This window comes from Crassostrea angulata, chromosome 2 (assembly GCF_025612915.1).
Source record: "Crassostrea angulata isolate pt1a10 chromosome 2, ASM2561291v2, whole genome shotgun sequence".
Lineage (NCBI taxonomy): Eukaryota > Metazoa > Mollusca > Bivalvia > Ostreida > Ostreidae > Magallana > Magallana angulata.
The window spans coordinates 3,240,017-3,254,695 of record NC_069112.1 but is presented as its reverse complement, the minus strand read 5'-3'; the positions used below and the strand labels follow the sequence as shown (position 1 = coordinate 3,254,695).

Here is a 14,679-nt window from a genome sequence, read left to right as displayed (position 1 = left end):
GTTTACGCACACAATGAACGTGATGAAATACATTTATAACGTATATATAGTATTATGTTTATTTTTATTGTGTTTACACTTACCATGAAAAACATAATACTTGTATACAAATGATGTTTGGGTAAATGTAGCGAGCTGTAGATAAAAGTCAATAAACTTAAAGTGACATGTCTATATTGTTTGTCTTTTTTCATAGTCAGGCAGTACTGTAATACTTGGTACAGAACGAGGACACAGATTAATCCAGAACGAGGACACGGATTAATCCAGAACGAGGACACAGATTAATCCAGAACGAGGACACGGATTAATCCACAATCACACACTTTGTATATATACCGATAACCCGCGATCCCGCATTTTTCATATACGGTTAATCCACAATTACGCATTTTGCATATACCGTTACACCACAATCTCGCATTTTTAAATATCATATATCTAAAATGTAACATCTAAACCAGAGACATAAAAAAATATGTCTCTGTCTAAACCAGACAAAATTAGAAAAATAAATGGCTTAATATGTGTAATTTTATATTCCAGAAATCAAAAAATAGCATTACCCTGCCGTTTTTACCTTTTTAAAATCTATTTTGAATTTAAAACCACAGGGGCTCGGTTGTCAGACACTGAAATTTATAACAATTTATTCCCGAATAAAAAAAATATACATAAATGGTCATTCAATATATGTTCTATGGTATCGAAATAAAATACGCCGTTAAAATCGCCCTTTATCGTTGTTTTAAAAAATGTGTATCATATGTACATTAAAACAAAAGGCCCAGGGGCCACATCACTCACCTGAGCAACAATTGCCTTAATTCTGATCAAATGAGCATTACAGTATCAAAATACCTCGACATTAGTTGTCGAGGTATTTTGATACGGTAATGCTAAAAAAAAATTGAAAATCTGCCAATTTTTACCCACCTCTTTTTTGGGTAAATATTAAGCCCCTTTTGTTGTTGTACCTGTAAGAAGATTTTTTTCTTTTCCTATATACCCCCCCCCCCCATTGCGTGGCCTCACTTTTCTCTAGGGAATCATGGTTTCATCAAACTTAAATCTGCATAACCTCTGCTTTCACACTAAGTACTGAGTTTTGGACCGAAAACTTTCCCAGAATATTTATAAAGATTTTCTCTATATATTCCTATGTAAAAATTCAAACTGCCATCACGGCCCCGTCCTACCACTAGGGACTGTGATTTTGCAAACTTGAATTTACACTACCCGAGGATGCCTCTACACAAGTTTAAGCTTTTCTGGACCAATAGTCTTTAAAAAGAAATTTTTTAAAGATTTTCTCTATATATTCCTATGTAAAAATTCATCCCCCATTGTGGCCTCACCCTACCCCTGGACTATTATTTAAACAAAATTGAATCTATACGATCTGGGGATGCTTCCAATCAAATTTGGGCTTTCCTGGCCTAATAGTTTTGGGAAGAAGTTTTCTCTATATATAAAAATTTATCCCCCATTGTGGCCCTGCCCTACCCCAGGAACCATGATTTGAACAAACTTGAATCTACATTATCTGAAGATGGTTACACGCCAATTTGAGCTTTCTTGGCCTAGTAGTTTTTAAAAGAATTTTTTTAAAAAGATTTTCTCTATATATTCCTGTATAAAAATTTATCCCCCAATTGTGACTCCACCCTACCCCCGGGGACCTTGATTTGAACAAACTTGAGCCTACACTATCTGAGGATGCTTCCACTCAAATTTGAGCATTCCTTGCCTATAATAGTTTTTGAGAAGAAGATTTTAAAAGATTTTCTCTATATATTCCTATGTAAAACTTGATCCCCCTATTGTGGCCCCTTCCTACCCCCGGGGACCATGATTTGAACAAACTTGAATCTACACTATCTATAAGGATGCTCCCATTTTAAGTTGAGCTTTTCTGGCCTAATAGTTTTTGAGAAGACGATTTTTAAAGATTTCCTCAATATATTCCTTTGTAAAAATCCATTCCCCATTGTGGCCCCACCATACCACCAGGGACTATGATTTGAATCTACACTACCTGAGGATGCTTTCATTTTAATTTGAGCTTTTCTGGCCTAATAGTTTTTGAGAAGAAGATTTTTAAAGATTTTCTCTATATATTCCTATGTAAAACTTGATCCCTCAATTGTGGCCCCTCCCTACCCCCGGGGACGATGATTTGAACAAACTTGAATCTACACTATAGTCTGTCCCAAGATATTTATGCTGCACATTTGGACGATTTTTAACAAAAATACACTTACCTGTGAAAGAAGTGCAATTGAAATAGTTGAAAGGGATATTTTCCAGGGGCGTTTCGACTGAGAAATCTTGGAAATTTTTCATAGTTTTGAATGAACATCGTTTGAACCCTGAGGTATTTATAAATATCAAGCAATTAAGCCAAATGTGAATCCAAAATATCTTGGGACAGAGTATACCTGAGGATGCCTCCAAACAAATTTCAGGATATTTCCATACAGGTTACAGCTTTTCGGGCCGAATAGTTTTTGAGAAGAAGATTTTTTTAAAATACCAACAAATTTTCAATAATTCTCAATTATCTCCCCTTTAACACAGTTTAAAGAGGGCGTGGCCCTTCAAACTTGAATCCCCTTCACCTAGTGGTGCTTTGTGCCAAATTTGGTTGAAATCTGCCCAGTGGTTCTTGAGAAGAAGATTAAAATTGGAAAAGTTTACAACAACGACAAACAACGGACAAATTGTGATCAGAAAAGCTTACTTGAGCCTTTGGCTCAGGTGAGCTAAAAAGTAAAGCGACGACACTCGCCATCTTGGATTTCAGGGGGGGGGGGGCTCAATTCACAGTTTAATTTCAACAAGTTATACCCTTTGTCTACCGGTTTCTGGCGAGAACTAGGTCACAAAATGATCCGATGACTTCTCCCTATACTTTATATAAGTATACATGCCGTTTTAACCACCCAGTGACCCGAAACCTCCTCGATACCATTCCATTTCATCGAAAGCAACGGAAGTTTGCATCGAGCAACGCGACGCCTAGCGGCGGCTCTCCATATAAAGTCAGAGATGTTTCGAATGCATACGGTAAGTCCAGAGAAATCGTAAGAACCCGCGAAAATAGACAGCGACAAGGAAAAATGTGTAAACATTGCGGAAAATGATCACAATATCTTGATAACAGGCCAAGCTGGAACAGGAAAGACATTTACAGTAAAAAACATTGTCACATGGTCACCATCTGTACCAAGATTGGTAAGTCTAAGCAACATACAGCAACATAAAGTAACACACAGCAACATACAGCAACTCATAGCAACACACAAAGAAAGAAGTTATAGTGGGGCAGCTGATGGTCACCATCTGTACCAAGACGGGTAAGTCTAAGCAACATACAGCAACTTAAAGCAACATACAGCAACACACGGCATATAGCAACACACTGTAACTCTCAACACACAGAAACACATAAGTTACAGTTGGATGACAGCTACACAGTGGGGCAACTGATGGTCACCATCTATATCAATATAGGTACTGTGGAATCATTTAATTTGGTGGGGGTCAATTTTTCGATGGACAGATGTTAGCACATACAGCACCAAATAGCAACACATGCAACATGTAGCAACACAAACACATATGTAAGGTGAATGACAGCCACACAGTTGGGCAACACAATGTGTACCAAGATGGGTAAGTGTTAGCAACATACAGCAACACCTATCAACATATTGTCTGTATTGTTGTATTATTCTCCAGGTATCTCTAACCATGAGGAATACTCCCTGGTCCGCGAGATGCCGGACGACAAGAAAGAGAAGACGCTGACTCTCCGCCGAGGTCCATCGCCAAGGACCAGAAGAAACTCGACGAGATGAGAAAGAAACTCCACACGGACGACGAACGTAGGCTCCGTTCATTGACACGTTTTGATTGGACATTTTCATAAAGTTTTGATCATTGGAGTAGTTGATGTTTATATTAAAATAAATGTATTGAGTTTTGATTGGATGTTTTGTAAATGAGTTTTGATTGGACGATTTTTCAGTGGAGTGGTTGGACCATTCACGGACCCCGAGAGAACAGGGGGTGTTGGACGTGGACACACTACTGCTGAGGAGGAAGTTCTTTTTCTCTGACCAAAACGTTGACCAAGCGTGACCCTGGACAACTCAACCTGCTAAAAGTACAGGTAACTTAGAATTATACAAACAACCTGCTATACGTACAGGTAACATAGAATTATACATACAATCTGCTATACGTACAGGTAACATAGAATTATACATACAACCTGCTATACGTACAGGTAACATAGAATTATACATACAATCTGCTATGCGTACAGGTAACATAGAATTATACATACAATCTGCTATATGTACAGGTAACATAGAATTATACATACAATCTGCTATGCGTACAGGTAACATAGAATTATACATACAATCTGCTATATGTACAGGTAACATAGAATTATACATACAACCTGCTATACGTACAGGTAACATAGAATTATACATACAATCTGCTATACGTACAGGTAACATAGAATTATACATACAATCTGCTATAAGTACAGGTAACATAGAATTATACATACAATCTGCTATACGTACAGGTAACCTAGAATTATACATACAACCTGCTATATGTACAGGTAACATAGAATTATACATACAATCTGCTATATGTACAGGTAACATAGAATTATACATACAACCTGCTATACATACAGGTAACCATTGTAAAGGAGGGGGGCATACATTATGACAAAATTCATTTAAAACTAAAAATATTTATCATAGATTGCACACTTCTGTAAAATAACAAATAAAAAATGCATGTGCCTTTCCAAACCATTAATACTATTACAAATTATTATGTCATTAAATCAATGTCATAATCAACTTTGAATACGAGTTATCAATCGAAATTTTTGAGTAAGAGTTATCAATCACCCAGAGCTTAAGTAGCGTGACAGAACAACGTTACGGTGAGTTAATAGAGTTATTAGCTTAATGTATGTTTGAATGTTTGTTATTATCCCCTCGCGCAACTTTTTCCGAAGGGGATATAGCATCGCTGCTGTGCTTGTGTGTTCAGCTTGGAAACAAGTTGAAAAGAAAACTCTTGCACGGATATTTATCAAACTTCGTACACTTATTTGGCATGGTAAAAGGACAAATCCTGTGGATTTTCAAGTCAATTAGTTGATTACTCTTTAATATATCGTTAAAATAACACAATTTTTACAAATTTTATGTACGACTTGACAATAACTACTTCTGCTTCTCTTCTGTGAAACCAAAGTAAAAGTCAGCAGTTCAAATCAACAACTTGATATTATTTGAATTTAGATCTAGTACAGGTAAAGAAAAGGTAGTTTTTGTAGTAATGGAGGGTTAGTAGAATGTGGTCTTCCGTTTATATAACTATATATTCCTAAATAATGCTGTAGTGGAACCAAGAGTTATCTTTCTTGATCTTGTATTGTGCAGTCTGAGAGTTATTCCTCTTTATATGGAACTCTTCTATGTTCAGTTTTTCACGCTGTGTACGTGCGGTCCCGCCGCAGTGCTACACATTGTCTATACCAACATATTCCATGTTTCATCCTTGTCCCCTCAAATTGTAAGTATCATATGCATTTAGATATATGAAATATTCATTTTATTAGTTGTTTTTGCCATGACATGTTTATAAAGCAAACATAAGCACCCTCGTAATGACTGTTACTGTAGTAGGTTGTAGGCGCCATATTTTCTCATGTTTACATTTGTTGATGTTAAACATATAAGGATAACTTCATTATTTATATGATTTTCTGGTCATTAATAAGTACACAGCACACCTATAAAGTGTGAATTCTATATTTATATTTGTCAATTAAATTATTTTCCCTTTTTTAACTACATTCAATAATTTCCCTCGGGCTACTGTTCCAATACTGGGTGCACATTTTGGAATTCGTCTATTTTGATATTTGTCAATTTGTTTCTTATGAAAACTATGATATATATACATATATGATATAAATGTATTATTGTGTGAATTGTTAAAATGTCAGTTTGCATATTATCCCATGTATTTATAAATTGTTTATAATTTGTTTCAGCAATTTACCACTTCAGATCTACATCAGATCTACATTCAATAAAGATTACCAATAATTATTGAATATGGTTATACTTGCTGTTTTTCAAACAGTACAGTAAATTGAATTTACACACCAAGGAAACATGGCTACGGGAGGGCTCCCCTTACCACGGAACGGTGATTCCCAGAACGAGATTGAAGAAACCAACACCTCTACCAAGGATAAACGTGATGTTATCTTGAGTGAAAAAGGACTCTTAGCATTTGAAGAAGAAAGTTCCAAATATAAAAAACCTATATTCGAAACATGGGGGAAAGTTGAGAAATGCATTTTACGTGTGCAAAAATGTGACAGAACCATTGAACAATATCAAATCTTACAGAGTGATATAGAGAACACATTCAGTGAGTTTCACAACAGTATTAAACAGTACCTTGTCTTTCTACAAAGACACTCCAGAAGTGAACAAGGTAAAAGCGAGATAAAACGATGTACCGAGGACTTTGAAAAAGGAAAGTCAGTGGTTTACAAAGCCTTAGACAACGTTAAAGCTGCAAAATTAGACCTCTTAGAAACAGCCTCAGAAATATCAACAACCAGCACTGAGAGGAAAAGAAGAAAAGAGCGGAAGTTGGAAATAATGAAAAAAGAAGCTGAGCTAAGAAAACAGAAACTTCGCCTTGAGGAAGATGAATCAATACGTATAGCTGAAATGAACAGAAAAAAGTGTGAGTTAGACATTGACTTAGATTTACTGAAACAAGAACAGAGTGCTAGTGATGATGAACTTTCAATGGAGCAAGACCTTGCGGACATTGAGAGAGAAAGTTCAGGGCAGCGAACACAGAAGTTTGTGGAAAACATCCCTTCCAATCCTGTTGATGTCCAGATACCCACAACTGAATCGCCTCATGTGCTATCTGAAATGGCCCTGCTTATGATTAAAAAGCAAATGCTTCCTGAACGTTTTTCAAACTTTGATGACTCGCCAGATTCGTACAATGCCTGGAAGGAAACATTTACCAATATTATCAGTGAACTAAAAGTTTCCTGTAATGAGGAACTTGAGTTAATGTTAAATAGACTCACTGGCAATTCCAAACTTACAGCAATTGGAATTCGCAATGCAAATCCTGGTAAACCTAAGGAAGCACTTCAAATAATCTGGAAAAGACTTGATGAGATGTACGGGAGACCAGAAATGATCGAAGCGTCTATACGTCACCAGCTAGAAAACTTTCGACCAGTGACATCAGCTGAAAACAAACGCCTGTATGACTTGTTAAACATTCTCATTAAGATAGAATCACTGATGGCCAATTCAACATTTTCTACAAGTCTATCGTATTTTAACTCGTCAATTGGAGTGAATCCTATCATCAACAAATTACCATTTCACCTGCAGGAAAAATGGATCGCCAAAGCCTCCAATTACAAAAAGTTAAACAAAGTGCCGTTCCCACCATTTTCATATTTTGTGACATTTGTACATGAAATGAGTGAAATCAGAAATGATCCGGCATTTGTATTCGCCAACAGCCGACAACCAGCTCTCAAGAGACCGGTATACTCCAAAAAGTCTGAGGTGTCAACAGACAACAACAACAACGCCCGCTGTCCATATCATAAGGCAGATCATAGCATTCATGATTGTAGAGCCTTCCGTGCAAAACCGTTCTTTGAACGCAAGAACTTCTTGCAAAGCAAAAACATTTGTACTAGATGTTGCACCTCAACTAGTCATACAGCAAAAGACTGTCAAGTCAAAATCCAATGCACTGCTTGTGGGAGTGTTTATCATACGACTGCTTTGCATATAAACAAAGGTCCATCATCAAGCCCAAGCATGCATGGCGGGGAGAAAATGTACAACTCAGCTCTACAAACCATGAAGTCAGAAACAGACAACATATCGCTTGTACCTATGAAAGCTTCAACAAACACTAGTGTCAAGTGTACTACATTCTGTGGCGACCATTATCAAGGCAGATCATGCAGCAAAATTTTCCTTGTGGATGTATTTCACACAGACTATCCAAACAACATGTATCGTGTTTACGCAATCGTGGATGACCAATGCAACCAGTCTCTTGCATCTCCAGAACTATTTGATGCCTTGAACATTATGTCCTCACCCATTCATTACACTTTGACAACATGTATGGGAAAGACAGCCCAAAATGGTCGGCAAGCACATAGTATGAAGATACGATCATTGGACACAGCTGTGACAATGGACCTTCCTCTTCTGATGGAATGTGATGACATCCCTAACGAAACCTCTGAAATTCCTACACCAGAAGTTGCTAAGAGCTACCCTCACCTTCTCAGAATTGCATCTAGTATACCTGAGTTTGATGTGAATTCAAAAATACAGCTCCTTATTGGTAGAGACTTGATTGAGGCCCATCACATTGAAGAGCAGATCACTGGACCTCGAGGGGAACCATTCGCTCAAAGACTTAGTCTTGGTTGGGCTATAATTGGTGAAGTTTGTCTCGGTAAACTTCATAGAAGAACCTCCGTGAATGTCAACAAAGTGTCTATTCTCAATGATGGTAGAGTTACGTGCAGTCAACCGTGTCAGAACAACATTGATGTGAAAGAGCAAACACTTGTGTCTAACTATATAATTGGTGAGCGTGACTTTCAATTTCATGGTGAAGATGTCTTCGTGAAGACCCCTGAAGATGATTGTACTGGTTTATCGGTAGAAGACAGACTATTCCTAAAGTTGATGGATAGAACATTCACTAAAGACAAGGACAGCATGTGGACTGTACCTCTTCCTTTTCGAGAGAACCAACCTGATCTTCCTAACAACAGACCTCAGGCATTACATCGAGCTCAGATACTACACAACAGTTTACAGAGAGATACAGAAAAGAAGAGACAGTTTGTGAAATTCATGGAGAAAGTTCTAAACAGTGGAGCAGCAGAAATTGCGCCACCTCCAACAAGCACAGGTTGCTGGTACCTACCTTTGTTTGGCGTTCGTAACCCAAAGAAACCAGATCAAATAAGAGGCGTTTTCGACTCGTCAGCTAAGTATGGTGGAGTTTCCCTCAATTCAGTACTCATGTCTGGTCCAGACATGATCAACAGTCTTCTTGGGATTTTACTTCGCTTTAGGAAGGATGAGGTGGCGATGGCAGCAGATATAGAGCAGATTTTTTTACCGATTTCGTGTTGATGAAGACCACCGCAATTACCTACGCTTCTTTTGGTATAAAGAAAACAACCCAGATGACATCATGATCGAGTACAGAATGACTTCACATGTATTCGGCAACAGTCCATCGCCTGCTATTGCATCTTATGGACTCCTTAAGACTGTCGAACACGCTGATCGAGATGTGAAAAACTTTGTACATCATAACTTCTACGTTGATGACGGGTTAATCTCTTTACCAAATGAATCAGATGCTATCAGCCTGATGAAGCGTACTCAGTCAACCATGAAACAGGAAGGTCAGATTCGTCTTCACAAAATCACGTCCAACAAACAAGCTGTGATGGACGCCTTTGATGTCAGTGATCATGGAGAACAGCTGAAAGAAATAGATAGTGATGACATGATACACAGATCTCTCGGACTTTGTTGGAGACTGAAGGACGATACTTTTGTGTTTACGGTACCTACTGAAGAGAAACCTTTTACTCGTCGCGGTCTGCTCTCAACTGTAAACAGCCTATTCGACCCATTAGGTTTTATATCACCAATCATCATCAGCGGTAAAATACTTCTCCGAGAATGCACACCTGAAGGAGTTGACTGGGATGAACCATTACCTGTCAATAATCTTCAAAAGTGGAAGGAGTGGCAATCGTCTCTTCACTGTCTCAGTGATATCGCCATTCCCCGTATGATGTCTCACACTTCTGTTACTTCAGCCCAGACAGCAGAAGTTCACATATTCTCAGATGCTTCAGAAAAGGCAATAGCAGCATCAGCATATATAAAAACTGTAAGTGATGGACAAACAAGCGTTCGATTCATCATGGGAAGAAGCAAGTTAGCACCTCTTAATGGCCACACCATTCCTCGCCTAGAATTGTGTGGAGCTGTCTTAGCAACGGAACTCGCAGAGATCATATCTGTACAACTTGGCATCCCATTGCAAACCATGAGATTTTACACAGATAGCAGAGTTGTGTTAGGCTACATTGGTAATAGGACTCGAAGATTTTACACCTATGTAAGCAACCGAGTTGATCGTATTCTACGAATATCTAATGCCAACCAATGGAACTTCATTTCCAGTGAAAAGAATCCTGCAGATTCTTGTACAAGATGCAACACTAATGTGATCAACATTATGCAGTTACCATGGATTACTGGTCCACAATGGTTGTGTGATGTGACGGAAATGAAACCTACACAGTTTCCACTTGTTGAACCTGATAGTGACAGAGAAGTCCGTCCAATCGATAGACCAGTAATATGTTCACAAACTGATGTTACCATTACAACAACAGGATCTGATCTCATTACCAAGAAATTTGATCGATTTGATCGTTGGAGTTGTCTCATTACGGGCATTGCTTGTCTCAAGCGAGTTTGCCGCAGGTTTAGAGCTTGTCGTGACCAGAAACCTATGCAACTTACCCGTTATGATGAAATTCGTGAAGCAGAGACCTTTGTCCTAAAACAGATTCAACAAGAATTCTTCTCTAAATAGATAAACAGTTTAAAGTCTGGAAAACCTTTGAACAAAGACACAAGTATATCCACACTTGCACCATTCTTAGATGAAAATGGACTAATGTGTGTTGGTGGAAGATTGAACAAAGCTGCTGGAATTTTACCATCAAAGGAAATCAATCCAATTATTCTTCCCAAGAACAGTCATATCTCTGTTCTTTTGATTCGTCATTTTCACGAGCAAGTCAAACATCAAGGGAGATTATTCACTGAAGGTGCACTTCGTACGGCAGGTTATTGGATCCTGGGAGGCAAGCGCATGATTTCATCTTTCATTCACACTTGCGTGACTTGTCGAAAACTTCGCCGTGGCCTTGAAACTCAGATGATGGCAGACTTACCAGAGGACAGGATCACACCAGGCCCAGCTTTCACATCTGTAGGAATTGATGTCTTCGGTCCATGGGAAGTCTGTACCCGCAGAACCAGAGGAGGAGCTGCAAACAGCAAGAGATGGGGACTGATGTTTACCTGTTTAACATCAAGAGCGGCTCACATAGATGTTATTGAAGAGATGTCGAGTTCATGTTTTATAAATGCGCTGCGTAGATTTCTATCACTCCGTGGCCCAGTGAAGATAATAAGATCTGACCGAGGTACCAATTTCATTGGAGCTGCTGGGGAAATGAGAGTGAACACGATAAAAGTAGAAGAGGGACCAGTTCAACAGTTCCTAGACAAATCCTACATCACCTGGATTTTCAATGTCCCACATTCCTCCCATATGGGTGGTGTCTGGGAGCGAGTCATAGGAATGACAAGGAAAATCCTTGATTCAATGCTTTTGGAATCTAGTGGTAAACCTCTAACACATGAGACATTAGCAACATTTTTATGTGAAGTTTGTGCCATCATAAACTCTAGACCTATAGCACCGATACCTTCGGATCCAAATGACCCAATGATTCTTACACCAACTATGATTCTCACCGGAAAAGTTGATTTCCTACCAGTCGTGTCTGATTCACTCAGTCTACAAGACCTTTACAGAGCGCAATGGAAACGTGTCCAAATCCTTGCAGATATTTTCTGGAATCAGTGGCGTAAGCAGTATCTATCTATCCTACAAAGTAGACGTAAGTGGAAAAGCGAAACCAGAAACGTTAAAGAAGATGATGTGGTACTGTTGAAAGATCCCGCTGAGCACCGGAACAACTGGCCAACTGGTATTATCGACCGCGTATTTCCAAGTGACGATGGAATCGTGAGAAAAGTTGTTGTGCGAACTATTCGAGCCGGAAAACCAACATTTTACATTCGACCAATTCATGATCTCGTGTTGCTAATAGAAAGTGAACAGTGACTAGATGTAAACTGTAACTTATGGACTGTGAATAATGGACTGTAACTTATGGACTGTGAATAATGGACTGTTAACAATGAATTTGTAAACATTGACTTGTATTATGATTCATGTATCAAGTGATCACGAGATGTATTGCTTATCAACTAGTTTATCACAATTTTGAAATGTTTTGTGCATGCATACGAGTAGTGGCATCTCAAAGATGCCAGGCGGGGAGTGTAGTGGAACCAAGAGTTATCTTTCTTGATCTTGTATTGTGCAGTCTGAGAGTTATTCCTCTTTATATGGAACTCTTCTATGTTCAGTTTTTCACGCTGTGTACGTGCGGTCCCGCCGCAGTGCTACACATTGTCTATACCAACATATTCCATGTTTCATCCTTGTCCCCTCAAATTGTAAGTATCATATGCATTTAGATATATGAAATATTCATTTTATTAGTTGTTTTTGCCATGACATGTTTATAAAGCAAACATAAGCACCCTCGTAATGACTGTTACTGTAGTAGGTTGTAGGCGCCATATTTTCTCATGTTTACATTTGTTGATGTTAAACATATAAGGATAACTTCATTATTTATATGATTTTCTGGTCATTAATAAGTACACAGCACACCTATAAAGTGTGAATTCTATATTTATATTTTTCAATTAAATTATTTTCCCTTTTTTACCTACATTCCATAATTTCCCTCGGGCTACTGTTCCAATACTGGGTGCACATTTTGGAATTCGTCTATTTTGATATTTGTCAATTTGTTTCTTATGAAAACTATGATATATATACATATATGATATAAATGTATTATTGTGTGAATTGTTAAAATGTCAGTTTGCATATTATCCCATGTATTTATAAATTGTTTATAATTTGTTTCAGCAATTTACCACTTCAGATCTACATCAGATCTACATTCAATAAAGATTACCAATAATTATTGAATATGGTTATACTTGCTGTTTTTCAAACAGTACAAATGCATCCCCCACACAATAACTTATGTCGCGAGGGGATGCTCCGCGTAGCGGTGTCCTTGTTTATGTTGTTTATGTTTTTGAATATTTGGAATATCTGACTAACATGTAAACATATATGTGTTTACAGGACAAATGTAACCAGATATTTACTTAATTCCATTTATTATGCCCTCCTTCGAAGAAGGGAGGGAATATTGCTTTGCTGCTGTCTGTCGGTCGGTCGGTCCACCAACAGTTTCCATTCATTTTCTTCACAGAGGATGAACATATTGAAATGAAATCTGGTATACAGATTTATCATGATAATATCTAGGTCAAGTTCGATATTGGGTATGATTGAGCAATTTTTGACAGAGTTATGGCCCTTGGACTTAGAAAAATTCCAAATATTTGCTGTTTACGTTCATTTTCTTTGTGGATGTTTCCAAGGGAGGGGGGCGTAAGTGTCTCACACACATCTCTTGTTTATATATATACATTGTGTGTTGACAGGGTAAATCTAACCTGATCGCGGCGGCCAAGACGGTCGGCGAGGCATCACAGGAAGTAATGACAGGCATTGGAGAGATGATCGACGACATGGACAGGATGTACCAGGTGAGGCGCTCTGATTAATTGTCTTTGGCTAATTGTGTGATTTCTTTCTTGAAAATTAATAAGGTAACATCTCATAGAATTAACAATGAATGTATAGAGAAAGATGTATTTCTTGTGTTTTAAAAACTGTAGATTCCTAATTAAACGCAAGGTATAAACATCACGTAAAATCACATGAAACTTTGGCGTAGAATTTCATATGCTCAAGATTTGATGCAGCTGAATCTTGAAATTTAAGACTTGCGTAAAATAAGGAATCTACATTATCATTTTAAATGTATCATAAGATTTGATATGAATGGTGTTGTATTTTTAGGAGACATTGCTAGCTCTTGCTAAGGCAATGGCCAATGCGACAGCCCAGCTCGTCCTGAAGGCCAAGAGTGTGGCCAGCACCACCGAGGACCAGGGGCTTCAGAACAAGGTCATCAGCTCGGCGACCAGCTGTGCCCTCGCGACGTCACAGCTCGTGGCCTGTATCAAGGTACATCTGTTTATCTACTGTACACAGTGTTATTGTAGCCTTGTATTTCTTTCACCCTTCTACACTTGCAAATTTGTCCTGTCTTCAGTTTGCCAAGATACAGTTGTGTTAAGAAGGAGATGATTTGCTGACAATGTGGGGGAAAATGGGCAAAAAAAACCTGGGGGTGAATATTTCCTTGTATACAGTTTAAGCTTGAGGTGTGTAGTAAGATAAGGTGGAGTTTGTAGTTTATTCATGTACATCACAGAACAAACTCATCGGCCGGGCGACGGTCTGTACCCTTGCCGCATTTCACCTCGAAGCTTGTAGCAAGGTACGAGTTATATATCATGGCTTGGAATAATGTACGATTTATCAGGCTTTGTCACAGCTCGCAGCTTGTTCTAAGTTAAAGGTAAATTGACTGACAGAGCTAATAGCTTGTACAAAGCTTTCAGATTGTCTCTGTATATCTCTGTAGCTCCATGACTTTGGTTCGGTGAGATGCTATGCTGACTGGTAACACAATTTAATTTGGATAAC

At 38.3% G+C, this 14,679-nt stretch overlaps 1 protein-coding gene and 2 pseudogenes across 1 annotated transcript; all 3 read left to right on the top strand.

The window, feature by feature from the left end:
• Positions 1 to 2,961: 2,961 nt before the first annotated feature.
• The window catches only part of LOC128171437 (talin-2-like), a 333,309-nt pseudogene continuing 321,591 nt past the window's right edge, over positions 2,962 to 14,679 (top strand).
• LOC128171962 (uncharacterized) lies at positions 5,516 to 9,278 on the top strand. The gene is made up of 2 exons (XM_052837738.1): positions 5,516 to 5,619; positions 6,104 to 9,278. The coding sequence occupies exon 2, from the start codon at positions 6,228 to 6,230 to the stop codon at positions 9,276 to 9,278; it is 3,051 nt and encodes a 1,016-aa protein (XP_052693698.1). The 5' UTR covers positions 5,516 to 5,619; positions 6,104 to 6,227.
• Positions 9,989 to 12,093, top strand: LOC128171960 (uncharacterized; annotated as a pseudogene).

What these genes read in the sequence shown, in the direction of transcription:
- LOC128171962 (XM_052837738.1), top strand. Translation starts at nt 6,228, where the DNA reads ATGGCTACGGGAGGGCTCCCCTTACCACGGAACGGTGATTCCCAGAAC.